Below are 19,169 nucleotides of genomic sequence, written 5' to 3' on the forward strand. Positions count from 1 at the left end.
GTTGAAACCCTAACCCCTAGTATGGCTATATTTGGAGATTTTAGTAGGTAATTAAGGCTAAATAAGGTAATAAGAGTGGGGTTCTAATCTGATAGGATTAGCGTCCTTACGAGAAGAGACACCAAGAGATCCCAGAGAGCTTGTTACATACCCTCCCCGCACAGTGTGAGCACACGGTGAGATGGCAGCCATCTGCAAATCCGACAGAGAGCCCTCGCCTGTCTGCCTGGCACAAGTCAGGCAGATCCCTACCTTGCCAACACCTTGATCTTGGACTTCCATACTCCAGAATTGTGAGAAATTAATGTCTGCTCTTTAAGCCATCAACCTGTGGTATTTTGTTACGGCAGCCTGAGCAGACTAATACAACCAGATATCTGGGAAATGTTAAGACAATAATAAATCTGGAAATAGACTTTTTCCACTTTTCTGTTGTATGGTCGTATATTAGAGTTGCAGATCCTAAGAAAACCTGTACAGAAAAACCCAAATCACAGAGCCATTTAAGTGTAAAGAAAAAGCCAATGATTGCTTGAAGAGTATTTGTAGAAAATATCCATTGAATATAGAGGAATAACAGCATATCCATAAAAAATTTTTTAAAAGTGTGCACGACAGTGATTTTAACACTTCGAATCCAATGGAACTAACATTTTAAAATACAGTTATGGCCAGGCACAGTGCCTCATGCCCATAGTCCTAGCTACTTGAGAGGCTGAGGCGGGAGGATCACTTGAGCCCAGGAGGTCAAGGCAGCAGTGAGCCCTGATCATGCCAGTGCACTTCAGCCCAGGCGATGGTGTGAGACCCTGACTCTTTAAAAAATAGTTATGGTTATGGTTCCTGGGCAGAGTGGAATTCAAACATGTTAACCTGAAAGATCAGTAGGGTTCTATATCCAGGATAAATCATTTTCAGAAAAAGAATAACTTTCTGAATCTTTATGTAAATTGTTAAATGTTCCTGTGAGTAACACTCATCAGTATGACTGTGACTGATAGGGCTACATGGGAGCTTCCCTGTGACATGAATCATAAAGTGCTGGACTGGGGTTTGATTCTTCAAGGTATAAGAAGGACCTAGTCTCAAGTAATAGAACCACCAAAATGTAACACCACTAGCCCCCTCCCACCAAAGTCTGCTCCAGTCTGAATTACGGTAAGAGCTCAGAAGTGACCTGTGCTTGCCGGCACCGGCCCACTTTCCCAGTGCCGGTTCCTCGCATACTGGGCGCAGACGGGGTGACCGCCTAACCCCTGGACCCAAGTCCCCTTCCCCTGCCCTGGGCTCCTCCCTGAGCTCGCCCGGGCCGGAGGGCGAAGTCGGCCCATGTGTAAGCCATGGGAACTGTTCCAGGACTGCAGTACGGCCAGAAGGTGCCCCGCGCCGCCGTCCCAGGCCGCCTACCGCTGCCGCCGTGGCCCCCGCAGGCCGCCGTAGGCCCCCACGGGCCGCCTGACCCCTGCGGGCTGCCGTAGGAGCACCCTCCGGAGGCCGCGCTCTCGAGATGGCTGCCGGGCTCCGCTCCCCGCGGCGCCCGGGCTGAGGGCCCGCCAGCGGGCACCCGGCGCCACCCCTGCGTTCCGGCACTAGCACGGGCTACGGCCCGGGAGCGGCGGGCCGCGGCCCTGCGCGCGCCGTCTCTCGGGGCGGGGCACCGGGCCCCTTCCGGGGATGAGCCCCGGCGCCCGCGTCGGTCTGGCTCTGCCCGGCCCCTCCCCGCTCGGGCGGGCGCTGCGCCGTGTCCCCGCCCGTCAGTCCGCCCGGCTCGGCTGGCCGCAGAAGGGGCCTGGGCGGCCGCACTGAAAGCTTTACGCCTGGAGGCGTCGGCGCTGCAGCTGACCCGCGACGGGAACAGAGCGAAGAGGCGGCGGCACCATGTTCTCCCTCAAGCCGCCCAGACCCACCTTCAGGTCCTACCTCCTGCCGCCGCCCCAGGTAAACAACCCCTCCCCGCGAGCGCCTCTCTCCTCGGCGCTTCTGTGGAGCCTCCAGGCCGACCCCCGGGAACTGGAGGACCCCGGGAGGCTGCGCGCGTCTCCCTGCCCTCAGCCGCGCGGCTGCCTGGTTCCCGGCGCCGCGAAATGCGCCTTCTCGGGAGCCCCCACTGGCTCGGCGAAAACTTGTAAAACTCTTCTGCAGCCATTCTTTGCCCGAAGTCTGTCCTCCGTAGTTTTACCGAGTGCTGAGACCCAGGGGAGCCTTGGGAGCTGGGGTTTTCTTTGGTTTCCAACCCGTCGACCGTCCCTCCTATGACCGCCAGCGTGATTGCAGCGCTTGGGGTCACTGGTCGAGGTGGTTACCCGTCTGTCATAAATGTGAACACCTGGAAGCGACACTGGCCGTTTAAGTAATTTTTATTATCAGGCTTCCAAGTCGGTAATGAGCAGATCTTTAAAAGAGCTCAGTTAATATGTGAAAGAATTTAAATGGGGGCTATGTGTCTTTCGCCTGTGTCATCACTTAGAAAACAACATTTGCTGTAGCGTTTTACGGAGGGTGGGGGGATTGAGATTTTGATTTATTTTGCTCATGTATTTCAGACTGACGATAAGATCAGTTCGGAACCGAAGATTAAAAAACTGGAGCCAGTCCTTTTGCCAGGTAAACGTTAGTTAGAATTTTAGCAGATACTTTAGCAATGTATTTTGGTCTAAGATTGTTCTGCCGACTAGTATCATGTGGTTAACTTCCCTTCTCTCATTAAACTTTCTCCAGTTAAAAATCTAGTGACTGAGAGGAGAAAATGGAACTGTCAAGAATGTCATTACCTCATTTCCTTTTTTGTCTCCTGAATTTCTTTTTGAAAATACGTATATGTTTAATTGCTTGGGTAGTAAAAGTACTCTTTGCTTACGTGTTTGTCTGCCACTTATGGCATTAATGGTTAATAGTCAAATCATTTTAATGCATTTTGATAGTATAAAAAGAGGCCTTTATTATGTTTCTGTCTCTATACAAATAACAGAGCTCGGTGAACTTTGAATTACTTGCTTGGCAATTGTTTTTTGAAGTTGTCAGCTGTATTTGCAAATTTGCTTGTTTCAGTTTAGAAGTAGGCTTTTACCAGCAGAGACACTTAATTGACATTTGGGGCCAGATAATTCATAGTTGGAGGGGCAGGCTGCCCTTTGTATAGCAGCAAAGATGGTCTCCACCCACTAGATGCCAGTAGTAGTACCCTTATTCCCCACCACCTAGTTGCGACCTAGTTACCACACCAAAATGCCTCTAGTCATTGCCAATTTTTTTTTTTTGTCCCCGGCCTCTGGGGGACAAAAATCTCACAATAGAGAATCACTGCTGTGGAACAAAATTTACTATGGGTGACCTTAGAGATAGAAGTAGGGATTGGTGGCAGAAAGGAGTCTGTTTTAGAGCATAGAAAATATTGGTATGGCATTTAGAATTGTATAACAGTTGTATAATAATTAGGAAAAGTCGGTTGTTTAATGCGATTATTAGGGGGAAGTAGCCAGATACTTAGGAAAGCCTGTTTTAGACCTGAAATCAAATACTGGTTTGTGTGGCTACTATGAACATTGTAAAATCTGACTCATTACTTAAAGCCAAATCTAGTAAAATAATTAGAATTTTGTAGGTAAAAATTGAACAAATGTGGAAACTTTAAAATTTTAAATATTGTATAGGGACAAAATATTAAAAACACCAAACTTTGGTTCCATATGATAGATGCTAACTCTTAAAAAGTGTTTCTTAAACTTTACTATGGGAGTCATAAATCTTTTCCCTTGATTTTGTTAGTGCTTTTCACTCCACAGTGTGTACTAATTAATCATTTGTACTCTTCCTCAGAGTGAACAGTAGAATTACTAAGTAACCCTTGCTCCGTGTGCGTTCGTTTTAGTCTTAGTCACTTTGAGCTAGCATTTAAAAAGCAGGGATGAAAAACAGTACTCATTTTGAATGAGTGCCTGTGAGCTATTGAACTTGGACTTCCTTTACTCTCAACAGGCCTGATTCTTAGGCTTTGATTCCTCCACTCTGCATACTATGATTTCACACTCAGAAACAACATGGTCTTAACTGTAAATGCCAGTGCTTGTTTTTTATTTTTTAAAAAATTTTTTAATTTTTTTTTTTTTTTTTGAAGACTGAGTCTCACTCTTACCCAGGCTGGAGTGCAGTGGCGCGATCTCGGCTCACTGCAATCTCTGCCTCCCAGGTTCAAGCGATTCTCCTGCCTCTGCCTCCTAAGTAGCTGGGATTACAGGAACCCACCACCACACCTGGCTAATTTTTTGTATTTTTAGTGGAGATGGGGTTTCTCCATGTTGGCCAGGCTGGTCTTGAACTCCCGCGCTCAGGTGATCCACCCGCCTTGGCCTCCCAAAGTGCTGGGATTATAGGCATGAGCCACTGCACCTGGCCAGTTTTTAAAAATTAGTTTTTAAATTTATATGCCAATAAAAGGTGTTACTAAGTATGCATAACTTGAAGAACTTTCTCACTGAGGCTTATCAATTTTATAAAATTACTAAAAGTCAGAGTTTTCTGGGGAAATTGTAAACCCAGTTTCTGACTATACTTTTCTTGTCCCAGAAATGGCAGCTAAATCCGAATTGTTTTTAGAAAAATTCTAAAAGAGGTGTAACACTAAGTCTGAACTTTTTAGTTGCGCATTAAGAAATTCTCTGACTTGTGTTAATTTTTATTGCATTGGCAGCCAAATCATAGCTGAAATCTGTACAAGCATACATGACGGCTCTATCACCCAGCATTCTGTTTGTACCTGATTTATTCTTACCCAACATTTAGCCAGTCCTGAATTAGGATGTCTTTTGCCTCCTTCCTCTCCCCTTCTGTTCTTACCCTCTCATTCTGGCCTTCTTGCACCCATCCTGGCTGTGTTCTGTCTGGCCACCATGTTGTGTTCTCTGTTTCCTGCTTCACCTTGCCTGTCACATCTCTCGCTGCCACCATTTGCTCTTTGTTGGCCTGCAGCCTACTGCTCTACCCATGAAATCTGGAAGGCAAGTGGAAAGTAACTGAAGTATTGGTGATCTGAAGACCTAGACTAGGCTAGGGCTTTTACTAAGAGGGAGTGAATAATATAGTTCTTGCCTTTGTTACTATCAGAAATCAGTAGAAAACCTGGCCACATCACCTTTGGCTATATACAGGGACACAGAAGTTATTGTTCAACATGGACACAGGGAGGGGAACATCACACACCGGGGCCTGTCGGGGGGTGGGGAGTGGGGGGTGGGAGGTGAGGGGAGGGAAAGCATTAGGACAAATACCTAATGCATGCACGGCTTAAAACCTAGATGACCGGGCTGATAGGTGCAGCAAACCAGCATGGCACGTGTATACCTATGTGACAAACCTGCACATTCTGCACATGTATCCCAGAACTAAAAAAAATTTTTTTTTTAATTAAAAAAAGTAATTGTCTAGAGAGATGGTATTGCATGCTTTGCTTTGGCATAATGCCTTGGGTCCAAGGGTATCCTACTTCAGTTGCCCAAAGTTTGAACTTTTAATTCAATAAGCAGATGAAAATTAGAACACAAAATCAGTTGTTTATTTGCGTGCGGTCACCATGTGCACTGTTGGAACTTAAGGCTAAATTCTAAATGATTGTCATCTTTTATTAAGTAAAGAAAACAGAAGAAAATGACTAGTAATTTAATTTAGATTGTGGTTTATGTTAGTAATTTTCAGCTTTCCTGATTCATGAAACTCTTTGAGATGGATATTGTGCCTACTTCAACTTTGTGGTCCTGATGCCTCACAAGGTGCAGAAATGTGATAAACACTGAGATGTTTACTGAGTGACTGAATGAAAGGACCCCTCAGACCACCTGGCTTAAACTGTTATCTTAGCCATGCACACACACAGACTGACTTTCAGATTTAAGAGTAAAGGGAAGACTGTGTTATTTTATGCCAGACATTTCAAGAGATTTATGTCTGAGCCTGGAATTGAAATAGAGTACTCTGTCGAAGTAGTAGGCTTTTGTGTAGGCTTTCTCTTTATCTTCCTTTCATTATGTGAATTTCATTCTTTCAGTGATTATATTATATATGTGTAAAATCACTCCAAAACTTGAAAATTGAGTTTGACTTTTAAAGTGTGTGTGTGTGTATATGTTTGTGTTCCAGCATGTATTTGTTAAGAGCATGTAATGCCAGACTGTGCCCTGTTTAGCTGCTGGACTGGTGGATCGGTTCGGTGAGGATGTGAGTATCTCCTGGGTGCCAGATCTGTCCTGGATAGGGAGAGTGCTGGAGGTGTCGTGTGCCTGTATTGCAGAAAGGCCTGGGATGAGCTCTAAGCTGCCTGTTGACAAGGTAGAAGACTGTGACCTGGATCACTGGTTCCCAGATTCCAGCCAGGGCCTGGTATCAGATTTGAATGAAGTTTTTACCAGCCCTTGGTCAAAATGAGAAAATTAAGAAAAGTGCAGCTTTCTTTAGTAAAGCTAAATTTATTTGATTTAAAGATTGTCTTTTATTCTGAGATTATGTTCTAACCTACTTGGAATAGATTTTTTTTTGTTAAATGTTGGTGATAATAGCTGTAGCTTTAAAAAAGTTTTTAAGTTAACAAAATTAAAAGGTTAAAAACTCTATATTGGTCCTTTAAATTAGTTTTGCACTATACCTGATTTTTGGAATCTAAACTAGAACCTATAAGATGAGATTATTATAATACTATAGATACAGTTTTGTGAGCACTCACACAGAGAACATTAATTATTTTGTCTGCCTGGGAGTACTTCCGCCATTTTTGTGTGTGTGTTTTGAAACGGAGTTTCGCTCTGTCACCCAATTTGGACTGTAGTGGTGTGATCACGGCTTACTGCAGCTTCAACCTCCTGGGCTCAAGTGATCCTCACACCTCAGCCTCCCAAGTAGCTAGGACTACAGACGTGTGCCACCGCACCTGGCTAATTTTTGTATTTTTTGTGGAGATGGGGTCCAACTGTATTGCCCAGGCTGGTCTTGAACTCCTGGGCTCAAGTAGTTGGCTCACCTCAGTCTCCCAAAGTGTTGGGATTACAGCCGTGAGCCACCACACCCAGCCACCTTCCACCATCCTCTGAAAAATGCATCCTCCTCCTTTTGACAAATTATCCTGCCCTAACTAACTACACCCAACCTTGGGTTCCAGTGTGGCCAGCAAGGATAATAACCCACCCTGGACTGCAAGCATGAACAGAGGTCTGCCTCTGGATAGTCAGGTTGGTACTAAGGGAAGAGGTGCTCTTTGGTATTGCTGCAAGTGGCCGCAGTTCCAGAAGAATCTGTTGAAGGGTGAAGAACTCCAAGGGAGTGTACTAATGTGTTGAAGTCCCTGGGTTTCATTGTCTTGCAGTCCAGCTGACACAAAAGCCTTGTATTCTTCTTTTTGCTAAGCTGTTACCAGGCATGTTTCTGAACATACTTTGAACTAAGATCCTTAACTAATATAGCTTACAGGTTAATCCTCATAACAGCCTTGTAAGCTAGGATACCAGTTTATCTCCATTTGACAGATGTGAAAACTATAGTTTGCAGAGGTTAAGTAACTTGCCCAGTGTCACACAGCTAGCAAGGCAGAGCCAGAGTTCTGTGTCTGGCTCCCAGGCTGTGACACTAACTGCTCAGCAGCACAGCCCGCCTGGCTGCACTGGTGGCACTAGGGTACAGATTTGTGCTTTGGAACTGTTGGGGAGTAGACTGGATGTCAGCCTAGAGGGAGTTCTCTAGTGAGGTGAAAAGAGCCCTGTCCTTGTCTTTGCCCTTTTCACAACGGTGACAGATTTTGACCCAGCGTGAGGAAGAACTTTCAGATAATTTCAGCTGCCAGAAAATGGAATGTCTTGGGGAGGCAGTGGACTTCCTGTTGCTGGCTGTGCCGAAGCAGAGGCTGGTGAAATGCCAGCAGCTTTGTATTGAGGACTTAGGATTTGCAGTGAGTGGGGCTTGATGGCCTTTGCCGTCTTCTCATCCCAGGGCATGCTCTTTTTTAAAGGAGAAGAGTTGAAATGCCAAGACTAACAATAATGAATTTGTTCTGCAGGTGTTGAGTGTGTGCTTGATGCAGTTTGGCGGAAGGGTAAAATGCAGAAGAGATGGGATCCTGTTCTTAGACAGTTTCAGTTCACTGGGGAGATGCTTCAGTAGAGGAGAGAAAAGGTAGTGAAAGCTCAGAGGAAAGTCACCTAAGCCAGATTTGGGGTAGGGCAGGGGTGTCAAAAAGATCTCCGGAAACAAATGCTTGTGCTCTAAATCTTGAGTGCCCGTTGAGAAGTCAAGCTGAGCTGAGCACTGAGGCTGTGCGTCGGCTCAGTTCTTTCCCTGTTCCCATCTACGGTGCTCACAGCACTTTCTTTCTTGAGATTATTAGATAGTGAATGCACTGATTGTCAGAGTCTTTTGTAATCAGATCAGAAAAGCATACAACCACAGGCCATCTGGGAAATGAAAACAGCCATTGTTGTATAGATGTCTTGTTTATTTTTTACATGCTCACTGGCCCATACTGTTCTTGTTTTCTGCGTCACCATACGTCTTATTTCCTCAGTTGGATTGTGAATTTGTTAAAGGCAAAGACTTTATCTTTTAGGTGTTTTATGTAATTCTTTTTTGTAGGTAGGCTTCATAGATGATTGTAGACTGGTTTTTGTAGTATTTTAATTTATGAATACATTGTTTTTGAAAGACCAAAGGACTTGTAACACACCCTCAGAACAGTGAACAGTGTAACTGTACTATCTTAGCGTTAGCTTTATACGTTACCCATAGAGGCTTAGGAATGTTTGGAGCTGTCCATTCCTTAGGCTTCTGCTGCAGTACCTTAGGCCAGCATTTTGTTACCCCTCCAAACTCCTCACTATCCTTATCAGTACCATTCATGAACCTCCATAAATAAAATCCTACTTGAGCAGGATAAAATCCAAATTCTTTAACCTTGTAATTTGTTAACACTGTACCTCACTGACTTCATTTCTCAACTTCAATCAGGCTGGTTCCCTGGTCTCTTCCAGATGCCTTATTCCTTATTTAGGACCTTGTTACTATTTATTATCACACATTCTCTGCTATCTCAATGCTCTTCTTCCTTCAAGATTTCATTCTACAATTTTTCCTGAGATCTGCAGTATACCCTTCCTCCTGCCCCATCCTGAGTGCTACTCACTGGATATGGTACTTGCTTTTTTATATTGTGTGTTAGTACCAGCATTAAAGATTTTGTGTTTATCTTCCACAGTTTCAATTTCCTGTAATAACTTTTGAGCCACTTTAATTCCTGAATTTACCTAAAGCTAGGGTGACCAGCTTGTCCCAGTTTGCTTGAGACTGCCCTGGTTTTAGTGCTAAAAGTACCACATCACAGGGAAACCACTCTGTCCCAGGCAAACTGGGGCAGTCACCCTACTGTGAAAAGCCCAAGTTAAGTTATGCTTTTGGCCTCTGCACATCCCACTGGTTAATTAGCCACATGTGCTGTGAGACTTTGCCTTAAACTGTGTTCCAAGCTAAAATGTATGGGAAACATTATTTCTGTCCATCAAACATGTGCTGAATTTCTAAATATATAAGGTGTTAGGAAAGATAATACAACATGGTTTTGAGGTCCTCAGGGAGTTAAAAACTTTCCTAGCCATATCATTTGGAGGTTTATTAACTGTAATGACATTTGCCTTCTTATTTATATTTACAGATGAAGGGGTCTTGAGAAAATAAACTTGGATTTCTTGATTTCTTCCCAGGTGGTGGTAGAAACCCTTGGCTCATCATCTTCTAATTTAGAAGTTTTTGCTTACTGCACACTGAAGCTAATTTCCTGCTTTTTCTATCTTCTTGAGGCTTCCTTGTGGCATCCTGGGAAGTGCTTGGTGATGTAAATGGTCCCACCGTGGCTGATGGCATAGCACAGAGCTGGGAGAGATGAGTCTGGTGGGTTCTCACAATCAGGCCAGCCAGCCGTCTCTGGCACAGCACCGTTTTACTGCATAAAAAGCACAGGCATATAGTCTCCCTGAAAACTTCAGGTCCTTTAGAACTTTGAGGCTTTTATTAAGAGTTTTCTCTTCAAGGTCACTAATTTAACATGTGAACAAGAGCAGTCTCAGCACCTTCTTTTTATGTATCCTGTCTGGGAAGAGGCCACTTTGTGTCTTCTTTTTCTTCCCTGGGTATAAGCTAGTTATAAGCTAGTTTTCTGGTCCACAGTGTTTCAGTGCATGGCAGGAGCTTGTGACAGCTCCTCTTCAGCATTCCTTTTTTTTTTTTTTTAAATTATGAGCAAATAACATGTGAGCAGACAGCTGTGCTACATGACCCAAATATTTTAAAGACTGGTTCTGCGTGAACAAAATTTAGCATTATCAAATAAAACTCATGTCACTAACTTGACACTTACCGTAATAGGAAGACCCAATTGTAGCATATCCTCAGAAGTGCCCTTCTTTTCTTTCTTCTTCCCCTGTATCCCTCTGTACTTCTGTTCTTTGCTCCTTTCCAAGGACTCATTTCCATTCCATTCTGTAAGAAAAGGCTGTGTGACGCTTAAAAGACCCAAAGACCCTGGCCCAGAGAGTCCTCCTTTCACTTTTTTTTTTTTTTGGCTGTTGTTAATGTTGTGTCCCTTGTTTATATTTTTCTTTAGTAGTTTTATTTTGGAATGAATTTGAATTTGTAAGAGTTGTACAAAAGAGCATAGAGTTAATGTGAACTCTTCAGCCAGCTTCCGCTAATGTTAATAGCTTATGTAACTTTGGTCAATTTAGCTCACCTAAGAAGCTAACGATGCTTTTAGCTAAACTGCAGGTTTTATTCACATTTGCCTAGTTTCACAAATATTCTTTACCTATTTCAGGTTCACATCCAGGATACTACATAGCATTTAGTTGTCGTGTCTCCTTATTCTCAGTGTCTCGGTCTGTGACAGCTTTTTAATCTCGTCTTTCAAGACCTTGACGTGTTTTCTTCTATTGAATTAGACTTTTTTTTTTTTAGATGGAGTCTCGCTCTGTCACCCAGGCTGGAGTGCAGTGGCGTGATCTCCCCTCAGTGCAACTCCAACTCCTGAGTTCGAGCAATTCTCCTGCCTCAGCCTCTTGAGTAGCTGGGATTACAGGTGCGCACCACCAGGCCCAGCTAATTTTTTGTATTTTTTGTAGAGACGGGCTTTCACCATGTTGGCCAGGGTGGTTTCGAACTCCTGACATCAAGTGATCCGCCTGCCTCAGCCTCCCAAAGTGCTAGGATTACAGGCGTGAATGAGATTTTTATTTTGCCTCAAATAATACATATTAAAGCTCTTTAAACATAGAAATATGCTAATACAAAAGGAATAATTTTATAATGACTAGATTTCTGTTCTAACAAGTCACCCCCTAGAAACGTCATCAAATTGACTTTTAAAAATGTAGACGTAATTTCAGACTTAGAGAAAAGTTGCAAATAACAGAAGAATCTGTGGATACCCTTTCCTCAGATTCCCCAACAAAACCTTGACACTTTTATTGTTCAGATAGTGTCTTATAGTACGCCTCCTGGTTTGGATTTGTCTGATGTTTTCTTTTGATTAAGCAGAGGTTATGGATTTCGGGAAAGACCCACAGAGGTGGTATCCTTTGCCCTTGTGTCATGTGAGCAGGCACAAGACATCAACATGATTGGTTATTGGTGATGTTAACCTTGATCACTTCAGTTTAAAGTGGTATCTGTCAGGTTTCTCCTCTAGAAAGTGACTTTTTCCTTTTCCATAATGTTTGTTAGAAGCAAATCACTAAGTGCAGCCCACGTTCAGGGGATTGGGAATTAAGCTCCACTTCCTGGAGGGAGGAGAATCACGAATTTGTGGGCATACCTTAAAACTACCACGGTAATTAGTAAATACTTTTGGGAAGATAGCCTTGTGCTTATACAAATAACCTGTTTCTCCTTAAAGTTTGGCTCTCTGAATTTAGCATTCATCAATGCATATTGCACACAGCAATCATTGAGTCAATCCATGATAGTTTCTTGATCTTTAATGTTCTAATCATGATTTTGTTTCCCTTACTCCTCCTGCATTTAGTAATTGGAATTCTTCTGTAAGGAAGATTTGTCTCTTCTCCCCCATGTATTTATTTATTATTCAGTCATCTGTTTACAACAGTGTGGATTCACAGATACTTTTTAATTTACTTTCTAATCTGGCATTTGTGTTACTTCTTTTGTTGCTCAGATTGTTCCAGCTTTGGCCATTGGAAGTTCTTTCATGTTGGCTCTTGTATCCTTTGGAAATGCTATCCCCATTCTTTTTTTTCAGCCCCACTTCCTTATTTTCTGGTATCCTGGCATTCCTGGAGTCTACAGACTCATCTTCTGTTTCCCCTGCCCCAGCCTTGGAATCAGCCATTTCTCTAAAGAGTCCTAGTTCTTTTTGTTGGAAAATAGTATTTTAAAAGCAAGATCTGGGTACTGAGTGTGCATGTTGTTGCTGGAGTGTCACTGCTTGTAGCACTTTCAGAGGGCAGAGCTAGAAAATATACACACATGTACCGACCCAGGTGTACACACGTCTGTTACTGCATCTCTATTTGTTTATTTATTAAGGCAAGCCTGAGTTCATTCTGCTGTCTCAGACTCTAGCCCCTCGGAGTTCATTTCCAGATTCTTGCTTTTGCTTTTTGTTGATGGAGTGTGGGCAGTACAGCAGTTAAACCTGGCTTCCATGTTTACTTTCTGCTGAGTGCTGTGGCTCATTGGTGAGAACGGGATCTTTTGACTTGACTCGCATGGACACATTCTAGCAGGAAGGTTGTCTGTCCTCATCCCTCCTGTGAGTGGTCCTCCAGAGCTCTTTGAAATGGCTACAACATTGCACATCAAAAACATCTGCTTTTCAGGTGCTTCACTTCTCACCTTTCAGATGGGACACGCCCAGTTGTATCTTCTAAGCCTTGTTTCAGATAATCTTAAGAGTTGTCACTTTAGTAACCATCTCTAACACAGGGATCAGCAAACCTTTTCTTTGAAGTGCAGTAAATGTTCTAGGCTCTGCGGACCATAAGGTATTTGTTTCAGGTACTCAAGTCTTTGTCCTGTGAAAGCAGCTATAGATGGCACATGAACGAATGATTATGGCTATGTCTTACTAAAATTTTATTTACAAAAACAAGGTTTTGTATTTGACCTGTGGGCCATGGTTTACCATCCCTTGGACCCATTAAGTATATTCTCCTCCTTTTCTTTGTCTCATTCTCACTGCATTTGTGGGCTTTGATACATTAACATTTGTGCATCAGTAGAAGAATCAGACTTCTAGAGAAGAACGGCTTTCCAAGGGCATTATACTCCTAAATACAGTTTGTTTATGGTACTAGTGTGGCCGCAAGGCCCTACCACACAAGCTCTGTGTCTTCCTTCCGGTCATTACTTCTGCTTCCCTTCTCAGGAACCTGAAATCATATGGTAGTTTGTTTGTTTAAGTGAATTTTTTTTTTTTTTTTTTTTTTGAGATGGAGTCTTGCTCTGTTACCCAGTCTGGAGTGCGGTGGCAGGATCTCAGCTCACTGCAACCTCCACCTCCTGGGTTCAAGCAGTTCTCCTGCCTCAGCCTCCCAAGTAGCTGGGACTACAGGCACGCACCACCACGCCTGGCTAAATTTTTTTTGTATTTTTAATAGAGATGGATATCACCATGTTGGCCTGGCTGGTCTCAAAACTCCTGACTTCAGGTGATCCACCCACTTCAGCCAAAGTGCTGGGATTACAGATGTGAGCCACCATGCCCAGCCTTTAAGTGAATTTTTATTTGAGTATAACATGCATAACAAGTTTGTATGGATCATAAGTCTTAGAACTGGATGAATTTTTGTAGCAATGTTTGAAGAGTCTGTTTTTAGATGAGTTTGCTAAGGTGGCACAGTATGTGATGATTCCGTGTAAAGAAGTCAGTGTTACAGGACTGTGTCCTCTCTCTGAACTGGCATGGTTAGTTTAGTTGTTTAAATTGAGGGCCCGCTTATAATTAGTATTTAAGATTTACTGGAGAGGAGAGAGGGTTGAGTATTCAGTGGCCCAGAATCTGATACAGGATTTGGTAAGGTTTATGTTCAAGGAGCTAGAGAAGATTTAAATTTTATGTATTTGAATTACTCAATGTGCGTATATATGTATATCATATTTATAAATATAAATATAAATATATTTGGTCATCTTAAATTTTTTTCTCATTAGAATTCAGTTAAGGCCAATATTTGAACTTTAATACAGTTTTGGTACTTGCTATATCTCACTACAGTACATTTAATTGTATGTAATTATAGGAAAAGACTATTGGATTTGAAGTCAGAACACTTGGTTATAAGTGCCAAGTTTACTACTTATTTTTAAGATCTTAGGAAAGTGATTTAACCTCTTTGGGTCCAAATCCTTTATCTGTGAATTAAGGAAACCATCTGCCTTCCTTACTTTACAGGTTGTTGAAAGAATCAGACAGGACAGACGTCCTATTTATAGCTCTTTAATGCATATTTAGGCAAGCAGTGGCAGTTCTGTGGCTTTTTTCTAACTTACATATCAGTTACCCAAACAGCCCTTATCTTCCAGCCAGCTTGGCTGCTTAGCCATATTGAGTTACTACTAGTTTCTCTTCTTATCTAGAACAACTTCTGCCCAACTCATGGTGGACAGAACCATGTGTCATGAAGTGATTTTATTCATTCTTGCATTCAGCACTCTTAATAGGCACCTACCCCGTGCCAGACACTGTTCTAGGCACTAACATTTCAGCAGTGAATAAAATTAGTCCATCTTCTACCCTCATGGAGCATATAATCCTGAGGGTAATGTAGGCATTAATTAAAAAATAAATAAATATAATTGTAGCTATGATGAGTGCTAGAAATACAATGCTTTGATATGTGAATTTAATCTAGATAGGAAGATTTTTTTTTTTTTAAAGCCATTCCCCCGTGGTTGGACTAAGGTAGAAGAAAAGAATATTCCATGAAATGGGAAGTAGCATGATCCCATAAGGGATTAATAGGCCGCCACTGTGGGCAAAGCAGTGAGGGCAAGGAAGACTGGTAGCTGGCTGGGTGTGCAGGGCTCCCAGCCATGTGAGGGAGGCTTGTCTTCACAATGGAAGTTAACTCAAGCTGTTTGCACTGTGAATTTGACATGAGCAGATTTTAAGTAAATGTTAAGGAGCAGTTTCTAAAACTAGCCTTGTACATTTTTAAGAACTTCGAATAAAGGTTATTATTGCAACTCAAATTTGTTATAACCTATTTGTTAAAGAGAGGATTGTCATGAGACTATAGTTTCATTCTTCATGAACTGGTAGGAGTTTGGAGTTTGTCAGCAAACATTCTATCAGTGCTAAAAGTTTTTATAATGAAAGAAATAGGCAAAGTAGATCAGTACACTCACTTTTCTACCATTGACCCAGGAGACAGATGGCTTAAAATGTTCTGGGTCTAGTTGACTTTTAGATCTTGAAATTAAAGTTTAATGATGACCAAACTTTAAATAAATTGTAGAAAAGTATTCTTTCAAAAGCACATTATAACTTTTATATTGGTTTCTTATATTTATTTCTTTTAATCTTTCCTTTTAACTCAGAACTATAAGGTTTTGTTGCCTACTAAGTTATAATCTGAGTGCAGAAGGAAACTTGATTTGGCTTTATGGAATACATTTTACATTCAATGAAACTGAGCTCTGTTTCTCATTCCGTACAAAAGGGATCAAAGACATTGGTTTGAGAGATCAAGTCGTGTGTTAATAAAACACAAATATTCCATCAAGTAATACTCTGAAGGAGCTGGTGTAGTTTATTTCTTCTCCAGAAAGTCTTCCAGCAGATAAATAATGAGAGGTAGTATGGCATAGAAAAAAATACAGTTAGGTCAGCCTTTCTAGTTTAACCAGCTCAGACCCCTGGGCTATTTTTGCCTCAGTTTCTACACCTTGGAGAACAGTGCCTTGTCATTACTGTTCGCTTTATGGGGACATAAAGTGCATACAGTGCCTGGCACCTGATGGGCAATCGGTGAGTGTTTTTACTGTCTTCATCGCTGTCCTCATGAAACACTCCTTCTAGGTCCCACAAAGACCGTTGGTATTTTATGACAAAGTAGCTTACAAATATTTTTCTTTTTTTAAAGGAGAAATTGTCGTAAATGAAGTCAATTTTGTGAGAAAATGCATTGCAACAGACACAAGCCAGTACGATTTGTGGGGAAAGCTGATATGCAGTAACTTCAAAATTTCCTTTATTACAGATGACCCAATGCCATTACAGGTGTGTTTTATTTGTACACTGTTTCATTATATCAGGCTTTCAACTCTTAGTGGTACATATTATATAAAACATAGGTATGGAAAAATTATAGTAAAAGTATTAGGTAATACAATGTTTGAGATAAATTATATTAAGATTTAAAATAAAGTTTAAGAAGAATGTTGGAACTTGCTTGAGGAGTATCATTAGTTGGAGGATTGTAAGTCACCTTGCTTTATCCTCTGTGTTCGTTATGTCCTTTTCATTAAGGAAGTTATTCCCTCTCTTGCAGATCTTTTAACCCGCTTATAAAAATGACATAAAGAAAAAGTTACTTGCTAAATGATCTTACAAATGCCACACATTTTACTGATTTCGTAGGTTTTTTTGTTGTTGGGTTTTTGATATGTTTGTTTTGAGCCTGGATCTCACTCTGTCTCTCAGTCTGTAGTGCAGTGGCACGATCTTGGATCACTGCAACCTTTGTCTGCTTCCTGGGCTCAAGCTATCCTGCCACCTCAGCCTCCTGAGTAGCTGGGGCTACAGGTGCCTGCCACCACTCCCGACTAACTTGTATTTTTTGTAGAGATGGGGTTTTGTTATGTTGCCCAGAGTGGTCTCGAACTCCTGAGCCCAAGCAATCTGCCTGCCTTTCCCTCCCAAAGTGCTGGAGTACAGGCCACTGCACCCAGCCTACTATTTTTTCTTAAAATTAATTAGAGTTCTTTTCCTAAAAAGTTAAATTCTAGTTTCTCGGAAGAGTGAAGAATATTTATAATTTAAAAATTTTTAATAGCCCTCTTGCTATTTTATGTTCTTACTAGAAAGTAATAGTCCATATAATTTTGGTTTTTAGAAGTTCAAGCATTCATTTGCTTAACTTAAAAACCCTGGACTTTTCTGTCAGCCATTTTCTATTTTGTTTTATAAAGTATTACACACATTTACCCCTAGATCTTTCTTTATAGTAATTGTTCTCTAATGAAATATTGGCATATGAACTGTAAACTTTTAAATTTAAGGATCTAATAATTTAGTGTACGTATATTTCATGTAGTCATTCACTAATTTACCATAATTATACTGTACAAATATTTATTGTACTGTATATTTGTGTGTTCATTACAGTCTTAGGTATATTTAGACTAAATTTAAGGCACTTATAGAGACCCACTGTGTAGAGACAGTAGCTTGTTTGGATGTAGGCTTGGGTGTTTCTCTTTGTTTTTAGCTTCATTCGTTGGCCCCAGACTTCACTGTAAATGAGAAGCAGATACCTGGAACAGCTTAAATCCAGTACCACTATTAGGAAAAAGTAAACCAATGCCCTACTGACAACAGATTAATAGTGTTAACTATGTCCTTAGTTTGAACATGCAAAACCTTCTAAAGATTTTTATTTCTAGTAGACTTTGTGCTTTAAAAAGATAGTTATTTTCCACTTTAAAATCTCCATTGTAAAAATCAAACATGATTTTACCCATTTAAAATTTGATGACCTAAGAGCCCTTTTTTCTTTAATATGTTGTGGCCAGCTTATCCAGATCTAGACATGCAAATGCTTGCCGGTAAAGTGATTGATGATATTCCATATCTTAGATACTATAATAAGATTGTGTGTACATTTTAGCCTAATTTCTGTCTGTCAACATTGGAATGGCCCTAGCTACCTAGACAAAAGCTTTTTGTGCTTTTCAGAGATAATTGTCACAGTTTATCGTCACAATATAAGGCCTATACTACCATTGTGAGATTATTGGGAAAAGAGTTAATATGAATATAATTTTTTATTTCAGAAATTCCATTACAGAAACCTTCTTCTTGGTGAACACGATGTCCCTTTAACATGTATTGAGCAAATTGTCACAGGTACGTAGTATTCCGTACACACTCTAAAAGTCGATTCCACTCTGGAAGTATTATTTGAAAAGTTACACCTCTCAAAATACTTGGATTGGCATTTTATTTCTGTAAGTTTACTTTTGCCATGTTTTTGAGTCCCAGGAACATAAAGAGGGAGATGTCAATAAATTATTTTAAAAGGAAGATAAGAAATATATAACTTTTCATAGTTTCTAAGTTTTTTGTTCTCTTTTTAATTAAAATTAATCATTAAATGTATCTAAATGGTGGTTTTATGCAAATAATCATTTAAAATATCTTCCAAAGCAAAGTTAAAACCAACCTCCAAGTTCTAGGAATTACAGACAAGTATGAAACATTCTTCTGGACAAGCAGAGCTCAAGTGATGGGTGACCCTCCAATTATTTTCACTAAGAATTTGTACGAAAGGGTTAGTAACAAGAAATAACTGTTACGCATTTTATTTTCTCTATTTTTTTTTTCTTTTTTAGTAAATGACCACAAGAGGAAGCAGAAAGTCCTAGGCCCCAACCAGAAACTGAAATTTAATCCAACAGAGTTAATTATTTATTGTAAAGATTTCAGAATTGTCAGATTTCGCTTTGATGAATCAGGTCCCGAAAGTGCTAAAAAGGTAATACTGTTAAGTTTTATAAAGTTCTGGGTTCTATACTGTATTTACTGATTTCAATTCTGTATGGCAGTTTTCATTTCTCAATTGCTCAGATGTTTTTTCGGGGAAGTTATCAGACATTTTCTTAAGTAAAGTCAAAGCCAAGTTCATATTAATAGAACTATTTTCCTGGATTGGTTTATGGCTGTTTTAAAGTGTTCTATATAATTTTTTATCAGCTTCTAAAATACTAAAGACTCTTACGTGGAAATTAGCATTTTTTTTTTTTTACATAAAGATCCTTGTCAGTTTCTTTCTTGGTTAAAAAGGTTGAAAAGTTGGCAATATACTGTGATTAAGGTTTGGTTAGGCTTTTAATTCAGTACTGCAGAACTTTACCAACAAACTGTAAGCTAGACTTACGTTACATAAGATTTAGGTAAATATGTAGTTACC

General features: G+C 40.8%; 1 protein-coding gene across 1 annotated transcript in view; it reads left to right on the top strand.

The window, feature by feature from the left end:
- Window positions 1-1,510: 1,510 nt before the first annotated feature.
- The window catches only part of MTMR10 (myotubularin related protein 10), a 53,236-nt gene continuing 35,577 nt past the window's right edge, over window positions 1,511-19,169 (top strand). The window contains exons 1-5 of the mRNA XM_025390342.1: window positions 1,511-1,938; window positions 2,544-2,604; window positions 16,122-16,258; window positions 18,034-18,106; window positions 18,592-18,734. Coding sequence (XP_025246127.1) covers window positions 1,879-1,938; window positions 2,544-2,604; window positions 16,122-16,258; window positions 18,034-18,106; window positions 18,592-18,734 — 474 coding nt within the window. The 5' untranslated portion in view covers window positions 1,511-1,878. The remainder of the gene's footprint in view (window positions 1,939-2,543; window positions 2,605-16,121; window positions 16,259-18,033; window positions 18,107-18,591; window positions 18,735-19,169) is intronic.

Source organism: Theropithecus gelada, chromosome 7a (assembly GCF_003255815.1).
Source record: "Theropithecus gelada isolate Dixy chromosome 7a, Tgel_1.0, whole genome shotgun sequence".
NCBI classification, from domain to species: Eukaryota; Metazoa; Chordata; class Mammalia; order Primates; family Cercopithecidae; genus Theropithecus; species Theropithecus gelada.